Below are 12,859 nucleotides of genomic sequence, written 5' to 3'. Positions count from 1 at the left end.
CTCTCAATAGTCACGATGACTCGGCAAAGAAAGAAGGGGGCGCCCAAGGGGACATGCAGATATCCACCACATGTGGCTGAAGACCTTGAACAACACTTGCTGCACAGCTTTCAAATTTTCTACATTGACTTCTTGGGGACTCCGAAGCCAGAATTCCCACCGTCCACCTTCTTTGGGATTCAACATGCAAAAGCAATTGTTGGTTCTATTGATCAGCTTTGCAATGGCAAAAATCACAACACATATCTTCTAGAGAAACTGATAGGTGGACGTTGTTTTGATGGGCAGATTGAGTGTTTGGACCTGGCCATAACGGATGGGATGGATAGTGAATTCTATAAACTTCACTTAGATACGGTTGCCAAGCTGGATGGTTTCATAGAAGCCGAGGGAATTTGTGTCCGTGCCCAGATGGCTGCTGGGCTTGCCCAGCTTCAAATGAACGCAGCGGCCCGTTGAACAGCGGAGAAGGAGGCTAAGGTAGCCGCCAAGGACACGGAAAAGGCATGGGTTTCTGCTGAAAGGGTTGCCGAGCGACTGCGCAAGGCAGAAGACCGGGAAGCAGAGAATGAAAGGCTTAAGGAAGAGAAAGCGGCAGATAAATTGCGCAGAGACAAAGAAAAACAGGCAAAAAAGATCCGCAAGGCACAAGAACGAGCAGAAATAAAGGCGGCAAAAAAGGCTGACGCGGCAAAAGAGAAAGTAGAAAAAGCAAGACTCTTGCAGATAGGCAAAGACCAGGCCCCGGTGTAAGACTCAAAAGTGGTTGCGAAACCCTTTTGCTGAATGGAGAAGGGGATGATGGAGGTGCAAACTCTGCCCTTCTATACTATCAGATAACAAGACCCACCAAGCTAAGCTTGGCAAGTTTTAATCAAGTGATAGGTCTGGTCTAGTTCCAGATGAAGTTGTCCAATGACAGGTATGTGAGATTCGAGAGGTTTTATGATGATGGAAAGGGTGAAAGTTGACTTGATGTTTCCGGTGGGGTTTGAACACAGGTCCTCGAGCGGGTGATATAAAAAGTTGAGAAGAGTGTCTAGACTGAGAAGGGTATATGTCTCAGTCAGGAGTTGAACCAGGAACCAGGTAACTTGTGACAGGCACGTGATATGTTAAGCAAGAGATATGAGAGATATGAGAGTGAGCTCAGTGGTTATTTGCAAAGTAAGGGCTGTTATGAGGTGTTATAAGGGTATTTATAAGGGTAAAGGTAAAGCTATGGGTGGTATGTAAATAACTGGGGAATACTGAGCTGAGGGAAAAACAACTGGGGGGGAGAGAGCTCCTTATATAGACAAATGTGAGGGATTTTAGCTACAAGGGGGACCCTGGATGAGGGATTTTAGCTGGTGGGCTGCGTACAAGTGGTGTCAGAAGATACTAAATACAGGCAAAAAGTGGGGTGAGAAATGAAAGATGATGTCATACTAATGCAAGGAGTGCATAAATGAAGCGGGGAAATGTCAAATACAGGGGTACTTCATGCAAGGGGTGCATGAGTGGTGTCAGACTAATGCAAGGAGTGCAGAAATGGGGTCAGAAGACTGCATTGGCTGCAAAGGGGTGCATAAATGAGGCGGGGACATGTCAAATACAGAAGAAATGGGGTTGGTCCCCTGCATAAGCAGTGGAGATAAGAGGGATAGAAAAGATTATGTGTTTGTCTGGGTCTGAGTATGTGTATACCTGGGAAAGGTGACTTGAGGGTTGTGACAGGTTGATGACTGGGGCTGGCCGTGTCCATGAGGGTCCCAGAGGGTGTAACTTCCAATCCAGCGGGGTTCCAGTGACGCTTCCAGTGGTGAATAAGGGTAAAATTGGCCGTAGAATCCATTTCTGAGGTCCATTTGGTAGTATCTTGAGGCGTATTGTGAGTAAATATGTAGTATAGAAAAAACTTTTGATTTTTCACTTTTCCGTCTACCACACCGGCAATACAACCTCTTCAAAATTATTCAGACGTACATGCTCTGCAAATGGCCGTGCAGAATGAGCTATCTCGGGCGCGGGTCTCAGAAGAACAAGCCCTGGTGCGCAAGAGGATGGCGGAAGAAAACAGGTTGGATGATGAGGAGAGGGAGGCCAATCGACAAGCACGACGGGCAGCCGCAGAGGCGTCCAGGGTGGCGATCAAGGCGAAAGAAGATGAAGAAAAACGGCTGCGTCGAGCGGACATAGAGGCCAAGAAGGTGGGAGCTCAGGCTAAACGAGTACAGCGGAACCGGCAGCAGATGACCAAGTTAAAACATGACTTTCAGAATCAGACAGCTTTTGACGAGATGCGGGATCAATTGGCCAGGGGTGGAGGATGAAGGAATGATGTAATTGATAATAACTCACATGTTTATATGTCGAGTGAATCTAAACTTTCAGCATCTGTTGCTTCATCACTGAGATCTTGATGCTCAAGGCCTGTTGCAATGTCTTTTTCCATTGCTACGTCCTGCTGAACATCATCTTCATCATAAATTGACATGATGCCTTGAGAGTATGGCTTGAATCGGTCAAGTCCGCTCTGCAAGAATTCCTTCTGCATTTTGACAATCCCCGTCAAGTAGAAATCATTGATGGCCTTGTCAGTAGCTCCATCTGGCGGAGTTTGCCCCAATCTCTCGCTCTCGGCCATGCAACGGAAGTTGTTGATTGAGTCTAAAGTCAACACATTCTTGTGTGACTGGTGTATCACTTTGGAGCCGGATTCCATTTTGATGAGCTGTAAAAGATATTGAAGCTGAGTGGCAATGAAAATGTGGGTTAATAGCCAAGCAAATGCGCAGGGCAGACTGATTGAGCTCACCAAAGATATATTACTAGAGAATACTTCTTTCAACCTTTCAATGTCGGTCCCAATACCCGAGTGGTTGAAGAAATATTTCAACCAATAATTTTGCACCTCGAGGTAGAAGTCAGTGGCCACAAAGTGTCCTGGCCTCCCAGTTGGTGAAAAAAGCAGGGTATTGAACACTAATTGCAATAAAGATTCTGGCAGGATGTGATTCAACAGGACAATAAGTTTGGGCAGGTGTTTAGAATAATGGGGCATTCCTCCAATGCCTTGGCTCATCACAGCCCATCTCTGCCACATAAACATGAGGCGACCATAATCACCATCCTTCATCGCCCGATTGGCCTCCACAATGGTTGCAAAGTCTTGTATACGCAGGAGGAAGTTCTTGTGAGCCGGGCAGGTTTGGGCCAGTTTGGATTGATGGGCTTTGCCAGAGCAGAATCTCTCATATGTGCACTCAACCCAATCATGTATAGTTTCACTAGAGAGCTTGAGGCGGTCAGCTGATAATGGCACGTGGGCTCGGTTTGCCACGAGTCTATGGACCCCAAGAAAAGTATTCATCAGCTGGTTTGTCCATGTTCAACATGAAAGATTGTCAAGACACTCACAGTACACAATACAGCAGGGCGACCTCATGAATTTTCTCTATGTGCGAGAGCATCAGGTTGAAGTCTTTCTTTGTCACCGGCTTCTCAGTAGGAATTCCTAGTGCATGAAGCGTCCGCCAGGCCCCGGTATCACGGGCACACTTTTCATTTCCCCAGTGGCCGAGAAAAATGGCTTGAGAGAGGTTCCACAGGGTGTGTGCGGCACCCGGAATAGGTAGAATATTATCAAGGCTATTGTGATTTCCCACCGCAGGCATCCTCTGCTTCCTGAGACTATCAAAGATGTTGCATGATCCTAGGTCGCCTTCTATGATCTGGAGCCGAGAGTGGAATTCCTCCACAGTTAAACCACTCTGCTGAATCACCCCAGTAAATACTTTGCCCACCCCAAGAGCAGAATTATCTGAAGCAAGCATCAGTTTCAGCATTGAAATGTTTGGGTCAACAGGTGCAATTGGATTGACTTCAGGAGGCGATTTTTCTAGCTTGACTCTTGCATCCACGGGTGTGGCTATGTACGTAAGAATGACATGGGTAATCTGAGATTTAAGTGTTTTTTCAAAGTGGTTGGTGGTCTCGGCGGTCGGTGTAAACATGTCTGGTCGTATAATGAGTTTGGTGCCAGCGTGTAATGCTTCATTTAGGGCATCAATGGTGAGCTCAGTGGGATCCAGTGTGGGTAATAAGCTGGGAGGAATAGAGTGTATGTATCCCCAAGTGCCGTGAAACATTGTGCTAGTGTGGCCAATGGACTTCATATGTACTTTTTCCTGAAAATCCAAGTTGTTGTAGCATAAGAATTGCCAGGAAAAAAAAATAGTCACTTGATGACAAGTGACATCATGCCAGCTCCAGCAGGCTACCCACCATCTACCCATCATCTACCCATCATCTACCCACCATCTACCCACCATCTAACCACTTTCAGAATTTCCACAGGAGATCCTCAGTTTTCACTGGGCACCACTGATCCCCATTTATGGTCAGCTGATACTCAGCTTTCGCTCCAAGCTTATGCTCAGCTTTGTTGCCCAGCTCATGCTCAGCTTTGTTGCCCAGATCAGAACCAGTCCTGGCCCAGCTGCGTTTCAGCTTTATTCCACTCATGGCTCATCTTAGACTCATACTAGGACTATCATTGGCCCAGCCAATGCTCAGCTTTGGACCAGTATTGGCTCAGCTGATTTTCAGCTTTGGATAAATCTTGGCCCAGCCAATGCTCAGATTCTGAGTCTGACCATCCCTGTAACAGCTTATGCTCATCTGTGGACCAGCCTTGGCTCAGCTGATGCTGAGCTGTGGACCAACCTTGGCTAAGACAATGCTCAGCTGTGGACCAGCCTTGTCCCAGCTGATGCTCAGCTGTGGACCAGCCTTGGCTCAGCTGATGCTCAGCTGTGGACCAGCCTTGGCTCAGCTGATGCTCAGCTGTGGACCAGCCTTGGCTCAGCTGATGCTCAGCTGTGGACCAGCCTTAGCTCAGCTGATTCTCAGCTGTGGACCAGCCTTGGCTCAGCTGATGCTCAGCTGTGGACCAGCCTTGGCTCAGCTGATGCTCAGCTGTGGACCAGCCTTGGCTCAGCTGATGCTCAGCTGTGGACCAGCCTTGGCTCAGCTGATGCTCAGCTGTGGACCAGCCATGGCTCAGCTGATGCTCAGCTGTGGAACAGCCTTGGCTCAGGTGATATTAATCTTTTTAATAGTCTCAAAACATCTGATACTCAGCTTTAGAACAGCCTTGGCTCAGCCAATGCTCAGCTTTGTACCAGCATTGGCTCAGCTGATGCTCAGCTTTTGAAAAGTTTTGGGCCAGCTGGTGTTAATATTTGGAACAGTATTGTGCCAGCTGATCCTAAGCTCTGCACAAGCCTTTTCCAAGATGATGCTCAGCTTTGGACCATTGTTGGCTAAGCTGATGCTCAGATTTGGAATATTCTTGGTCCAGCTGACACTTGGATTTGTATCAGGCTTGGAATATCCAATGCTCAGCTGTGGCCCAGGCTCAGCCAATGCTCAGCTTTGGCCCAGGCTCAGTCAATGCCTACTGCTCAGCTTATGATGAGCATCAGCTGTTCCTGGGAAAAAATTAGGATCAGCTGACTGTGCCACATTGAGTGCTCTGGTGCAGTCCTGCAAGCTCTACAAATGCTGGTGGAGCAGACTTGGAGCAGCGCTGGAGTAGCTCTGGAGCAGAAAACAAAGCTGCATCATGTCACTTGCCATCAAGTGACTATTTTTTCTTCCTGGTGAATGGGGCAATAACTGGGGATTCATCAAGTTTGAATCTATTTTTCAATTTTTCTTCAGCCTCCCGACCCAGGCTCTTGAGGGCAGCATGAGCAGTCCTTCGTGATGAGCTTACACCTATATAATTTAGGTACGCGCTCACCCGCTTGGTAACTCCTGCGGCGATGAATACCAGAGCATTACTCAATTGAAAACCATTTTGTCGGCGGTTTCCTCCAAAGGCAACCATAGCACAGATGGTACAAGCAATCTAGTTTTCAAAGGAAGCTCTTGTAAACAATCTGTATTGTAACTGATTGAAAAACACTTACTGTCTCAACACGGTTTTTTCTCCTGGTTCCCGGGTCACGTGCTTTTTTAAGGAATGACCCATCAAAATCGGGTATATCATCTGATGGATCAGATATATCCTCTTCATCGGAGGCTTCCTCAACTGGATCTGCCATTGGATCCACCGGCGACTTGCTGATTGGGTAAGGTTTATTCCCCTGGATTTTAGCACATAGGAGCTGATATAGAAAGGGCATCTGTTCTATGAGCTCCTTGTTGCGAGCTGCGTGTTTGTCCTTGGAGAAAAACTTTGCAGACGAAGTTGAAGAGTTGTGATAGGATCCATTTGGTGCGATACCACTGCGAAGATTTTGGGACCTGACAATCTCAATAGCCTGCATACACGTAAAGGTTTTTTCAACAAACAAGGATGATCAGTGAACAATGTAGTAGCAAATATTGCGCACTTGAGACAATATAAACTGCTCCCAGAATGCACGCCCCTCCATGTGAGCAGAGATGTGTTGCTTGAGTTTTAAGAGCAAATCTTCTGTAGTGTCCCAGCCAACGTTGGCTCCCCACAGGCGGCGTCTGAATATCACATAGTCGCTTTCATGCGTGAGGAATGCCACCATAAATTGCTTGGGTGTTAAATTAAGGCTTTCCATCAGAGCGCAGATTTGCTCGAGCTTCTCATTCATAGCAACCCGAGGAGCTCTAGTGGACGGTTCGGGAGCGTCGGCGGTTTGTATATCCATGAAACGGGTAATTTCTCTCAGTGACTGGCAGGATAGATCTTGTTGGTAAGCTTCACGATTTCATTGGCACTCGTGAACTGTAACAACTCGGTGAATATTTATGATGAATTACGCTGATAATTGTGCTTCATTATATAAGCTTTATTCAGGCTTATCGGGATCGGAGTTCTGTTGTCGTCATTATGGGGAAATCCGATCTGCATGATTGATGACGTATTTCTGAAATCTTGTGTCGTCATCGGAAGTTGTTCGATTTCTCATTATATGTTGTGCTCCTCTGAGTTTATTCTTCTCCTCTCTTTCCTTCTTTTTCCCATCGGGATATTCCATGTTATAGTTTCCTCATCATTTATATACTACTATCAAAAACCGAGTAATTCATCCTCGGAAAGAAGTCTATCAAAAACCTTATTACCAACGGAGACTATCTAAATCTTAACCTTACTATTCAAGCATACGGCAAACTACCCTCTCGGGTAAGTTTCAGAGCCACATAGTGAACTGAGTAGTAGGCAGATCCTCACATGAACGACTTTACTACAAGTTCCTTACTCGTTGGGTGATATCGAACTGTTATCCAGCACACATAACATGTTATAAGATGCCATGGGATACAGTAGGCAAGACTGCATACTATAGAGTACATATGCATACATAAACTGATGCGTCGAAGACATTGGAAGGTGGTTTTATGCCAGATGACGGACTCAAAATTTCATGAATGTTACAATTTGGATTGGAGGGCAACAAGAGAGGTTGAGGGTATGAAAAAACAGTAGAAAGATGGGGACAGCTTGGGCCATCCGAGAAATGAAAACTAGAACAAAAAAGGTTCAGACAGTCAGACGTAAGAACCGTTTTAAAAAAGTCCCCACCAAAAGGGCTAATTCTCTACTGCCGCGGGGTCGACATAGCCCGTAAGTCCCTCCTTCGGAGGTCGCTTCGCTCCCCCGATGAGGAGGGAATTAGCTAAGTTAGCGTGTAATGGCACATTACGTAACGGACTACAACAACTTTGACTGTCCCTGCGCCCACGGGCGCCGGCTAGAGGCGGCTGCCCAATTTTATGAAATTGAGCTGCAACAACCCATTACCAAGATGTCAACCAACTTCTTAACTCGGATTGTCCAACATTCATCCAAATTTATTATCTATCAACCACCTCTTCGCTCCCTATTTGCGACGACGACGGCGACGATCAACAGCGACGAGACAAAACAAGCAGTTCCAACCCAACCCCAGCCTATCGGAACTATCGAAAAGATCATCAATCAGTCATTTTTTCGCTCCCTATTCGGCACGATTACTAGTCACACACCAGATCCTGAAGCTCCAACCGAATCCAAGTCCATCCCAAATTTGAAGCAGGTGAGTGAGATTTGTTCCACTCAACTGCAAATTATCAGAGTCTAATTATCGTAGTGGCTGGAAAAAATCTAAACAATTTTGAAGGTTACAAAACCAATCGAACAAAAATTACAGAAGCCTAACGCCAGCAAAGCGAAGAAAAAGGCTACGGCTACGAAAACTAGTGAAAAGAAAACCAAAAACTCTCAGCGTAAAGCGGACTCCAAAGAAGACGTGACCAGTCCCGAAGAAAAGGCCGCGGATACAAAAACTAGTAAACAGAAAATCGAGAAACTTCAGCGTGAAGTGGATTCCAAAAGGACCGTGAGCAGTCCCAAAGAAAAGGGCGCGGATGCAAAAACTAGTAAAAAGAAAACCGAGAAACCTCACCGTGAAGCGGATTCAAAAGAGGCCGTGACCAGTCCCAAAGATGGTGGTGATAAGGCGGCGACTCAGAGTCAACAGAAGGTGGAAGCTAAGAGCCCGAAGGCTAAGGTGTGCAGAGACTCCCCCCTTTCTTTTGCTTACATCCACCCTCACAACCATCGATCGGTTGGCTCTCTACGTCAAAGAATTGATAATTTGTAGCGAGAGATATACTAAGCTTACGCTACCGCGACTTTTGAAGCCCTTGTATCCAACTACTTCCTCATTTTTGAGAATATGATCCGCTTCTTCTCCATTGTCTGATTTGCATCTGCGCACTATTTAGCGGAATGGTTCAGAGTACTGACCGCCTTTTTCTTTTCGAGAAATCAAATGAAAGGCCAGTAGCACTCCTACAAAAACCAAGAAAACAGCCTCCCAAGCTCCAAAACCTACAGTCGCCAAGAGTCTGGAACCACTACCCCTCCCAAAGACAAAAACGACAGGAAGCCAAGGTAAATGAGTGGTATTCGTATTATCGACTGTATCTATTCCATGGACCTAACGCATCACTAATTCTTTAGTAGGAAAGAAGACCCCTACAATCGATTCTAGTCTGGTTCAATTCGATAAATTTGTCACCATTGGTTCTCCGCCTTCTCAAAATCCAGGACTCTATACAAAGAAGATTGCAAAATTTATTCTAGATAGTCGACTGAGATTTCCCGATGCAATCTTGCTGACATGTGTGGGATCATTTTATGAAGTTGAGCAATCAAGTTCCTCCGGATGATATGCCAACCAAACTTGAAAGTAATTTAATTTTGGGACGTTTGATAGCTGACTAATTCATAATTTCTCATGAACCAAAGGCTTACTTCGATCAGGCTGTAGAGGTGGCCCAGCTTTTGAACATTAAAGAAGCCAAATATCAATTTTCTGGACAAGCATACCCCTTTTCGGGATTTCCAATAGCATCGCTTCAAAAACATCTCAAAACTCTCGTCAATGAGCACAATCGGATTGTGGCAATTGCGGAACAAATTCCCACTGATGAAGACCTCGAAAGAAGGATTGTTCGCATCATTACACCTGGTACAATCACCGACGAGAATTTGATCGAGGACGAGTCGTATAACTACTTGCTCGGAATCCACGAAAATCAGCTAGCTTGGTTGGATGTATCTACAGGCAGTTATTTCGTTACAACCTGCGAGGGCGGAGAAAGTGAATTAATAGATCAAATCTGTCGAATCTCACCTAAGGAAATCATAATCTCCGCCAACAGCTCGTTTTGTGTTCCTCCTAATTCCAAGGCTGCCAAACTCTCCATATTGATTACGAAAATCAAGCCAGATAATGTACAACTTTCCTGTTTATCATAGAATCATTTGAAGAGCCATTGACGACGGATTTATTCATCATTCCTGCTCATCCAATCTGTAGTCAATCACCGCTGAACAATTAACAGCTGAAAAAATAATCGGAATTTATATCAGGCAAAACCTCCTGCCTTCGCGAGCAGCGACTCAACCATTATGTGTCGACGTTTCCCGAAACCTCAAATTGGATGCCGAGGCCATTGACAGCTTGGAGATCATCCGCACTCAAAACGGGAAGAGTTCAGCTGGCAGTTTACTCTCAACTATTTCACGGACACTTACCTCACCTGGAAAAAGATTACTCCGCGATCGAATCAGTTGAGTAATAAACAATCGAAACCATCAATGTTTCGAATTTAAATCCTCTAACGATCTCCGCTTTTATAATTTGATTCTACGGAGGTATCATATATACTGATGTTTGTTGTGATCGCTGATCTGGATTTGATCCGAATATAGTGAGTCCTAGTAGAGTTCCAGCCGAAATTCAAGCTCGATTAGATCTCGTAGGACAACTTGTGATAAATCATATCTCGAGAGAAGACATACAAGACACATTGAAAGATATTGAAGAGGTTGATTATGTCAGGCTATTACAAAGATTCAACCTGGGGCAAGGAACAATCCAAGATTTGATTTCGATCGTCAGAATTTTAAAGGCCATTAACACAATCAGCCCAATTCTTAGTGATTTAGGTATCCCGTCTCGATTAGGATGTCACTTTGGCCTTGAAGAAAGTCTATGCAAATCCGTAGGTGATTCTCCGCAAGCATGCGCTGAGATCGCATCCGAAGAGTCCTCGATTGAGGAAGCCAAAGACTTCTTTTCTCCTGTTATTTGGAATGTACGTTCCGAGTAAGACCATTTGACTCCTGTTTACAGTAGCGCGAGCGACATTGACCGATTCGTTCCATCAGTCTTAACGAAGAATTAAGCTCTATGCACCAGAGGATGAAAGCTCTTATGGACAAAGGAAAACAGCTCCAGACCGAATATCGTACTGATTTTGGTAAGCTTCCATAGTGGCAACACATAGTAATCAAGTTCACTCTGCTAAATTAGTCCGAATCGTATTCCTTTGGCCATAACGGATGCTTTCTCCAACAAATCACATCCAGAATCGAAGGATTTGAGGCTGCAAGTCGTAGCTAAATTGGGCGCGGTGCTGATTATCAACAAAGCCCGTAAGCCGACCATTGAGTTGAAAAGCAAGGTGGACAAACTCAAGGGCCAAATACTTGTGGATAACGGATCGCGTTTAATGGTTGCCATTCCGGTGGGCTCCGAAGAAAGAACAGTCAATTTGAGCTCAGTCTTGCTGATCGGAGAGTATTGACCTTAATTCTAGGAATGGACAAAGATGCACGCTTTGATTGAAAGGCTGCGACAGGAAATAACACGGGCGGAACAGCGAGTCTTAAAAGGTCTATTTGAACAGGTGAGTTCTTGCTGGTCCCTAAAAATGAGTACATTGAAAGTTGCATCCATCCTGCAAATCAATTCTTGTCGTTTAGATGATTAAAACTAAAGTGGTTGAACAATTGCGAGTTTAAACTCTTAGGTTGCATCGAATCATGACACTTTAAACCCATCGTTCCAGGGCCTTGCGGAACTGGATGTTGCTCAGAGCTTCGCAACGTTTGCAGTGGAAACAAATTGCGTAAGGCCGTCCATCGATTCGAAGTAAGAACGGTATCGCTATTAATATCATCATCCAGTCGCAACTGCCAGGGAAGCTCTAAACTCGATAACTTTAAACTCCCTTAAACAGTAGAAGCACATGTATCGTCAATGGCCGACATCCAATTGCTGAGCGGGCTCTATCTTCAAGTGCAAATGGGAATTTCATCCCAAATTCGATCGTGATGGATGATAACGATGGCCTGGTTCAGATCATCACTGGCCCGAATAATGGGGGGAAGGTGCGGACTGACCTTCAATTTTCAAATTGAATAAAACTTATACACTTCAGCTAACGAAGCAAACTTGACACTGTGACCAGTCAACCTATCTGCGACAACTCGCGATCATCCATATCCTGGCTCAAGCTGGAAGTTTTGTACCTGCCGAGAAGGCTAAATTGGGACTCGTTCATCAAATCTTTACTCGATTTGGATCGTTTGATAACGTCGTACTTGGAAAAGGTACCTTTTTAATCGAAATGGAAGAAACTTGTAAAATTTTGAAATCTGCGGATGAAATGTCTCTGGTAACCACTTTCCAAACCCAAGATATGAAAAACAAGACACCAGAATAATTTGGCTAACTAATATTTAATTTCCCTCGTTGTTTCTCATTGTGAAAACATCAAGGTTTTAATGGATGAAGTAGGTAGAGGCACTGGGGTTGAAGATGGGCTATCGATTGCATATGGAGTGCTTAAGTATTTAATCGAGAAAAATAAGTGCAGAACGCTGTTCTCAACACATCTACCCCACGTGGGATCGCTATTACTTAGGGAGCAGATGACTACAGATAGTAATAATACCCGTGGACTTAAAGCCGCAGACTATCTGAAAGTTGCCAGACTGGGATTCTTCTGTTTCGGCTCTTCCAAGATTGTAAGTGGTGGTGTTGTGCCTCAGCTTCTCTATCTAGCTTGTCATCATCAATTGGAAAAGTGGACAATGTTGCGCCGGGCGCAAAAAAAGTACTGATGATTCTCCTCCTTGCTGTGAATACCGACACGATCGTGCAATAAAACAATGGCCATAACCGTTATTCAGAGTGGCGAGGGGAAGGAGGAGATTCTGAATTTTCCTTACCAAATCCAACGAGGCTTGAATCCAGATTCAAGTGGGATAGATATTGCTAAACTGGTTGGTCTACCTCAAGAAGTCATCTCACATGCCACAACGATTAAGCGCCAGTTGGGGAATTACAGCCTAAGATTTGAGCAACATTGACACACTCAATGAGTGTAAAAAAACAAAGTGATACAGGCTTTTCCATGTTATTCTTCAGTTGTTGACTGTTTATTCTTAGATTTGATCCAAACTCAGATGGAAATGAAGTTGTTCCAATTAGTACACAACTGCAATAGGGGTGTTCAAAGTTGACTTGCATAAAATCATAAAATTTTAATT

The 12,859-nt window shown here is 44.9% G+C and overlaps 2 protein-coding genes across 2 annotated transcripts; both read left to right on the top strand.

Moving 5' to 3' along the window:
- Window positions 1-1,979: 1,979 nt before the first annotated feature.
- Window positions 1,980-2,315, top strand: PtA15_6A906 (uncharacterized protein; the record flags this gene model as incomplete). The annotated part of the gene is made up of 1 exon (XM_053170660.1): window positions 1,980-2,315. The coding sequence occupies one exon, from the start codon at window positions 1,980-1,982 to the stop codon at window positions 2,313-2,315; it is 336 nt and encodes a 111-aa protein (XP_053021829.1).
- Window positions 2,316-7,775: 5,460 nt separating this feature from the next.
- PtA15_6A905 (uncharacterized protein) lies at window positions 7,776-12,679 on the top strand (the record flags this gene model as incomplete). Its single annotated transcript, XM_053170659.1, has 16 exons — window positions 7,776-7,802; window positions 7,920-8,045; window positions 8,130-8,519; window positions 8,791-8,905; window positions 8,975-9,156; window positions 9,263-9,751; window positions 9,837-10,089; window positions 10,232-10,628; window positions 10,691-10,782; window positions 10,892-11,049; window positions 11,122-11,211; window positions 11,335-11,456; window positions 11,545-11,695; window positions 11,776-11,982; window positions 12,086-12,334; window positions 12,500-12,679. 16 exons carry the CDS (start codon window positions 7,776-7,778, stop codon window positions 12,677-12,679), a joined length of 3,228 nt encoding a protein of 1,075 aa, XP_053021828.1.
- Window positions 12,680-12,859: the final 180 nt, after the last annotated feature.

This window comes from Puccinia triticina, chromosome 6A (genome assembly GCF_026914185.1).
Source record: "Puccinia triticina chromosome 6A, complete sequence".
Lineage (NCBI taxonomy): Eukaryota > Fungi > Basidiomycota > Pucciniomycetes > Pucciniales > Pucciniaceae > Puccinia > Puccinia triticina.
Note: the sequence above shows the minus strand (reverse complement) of the source record. Positions and strands in the feature narration are given on the sequence as shown.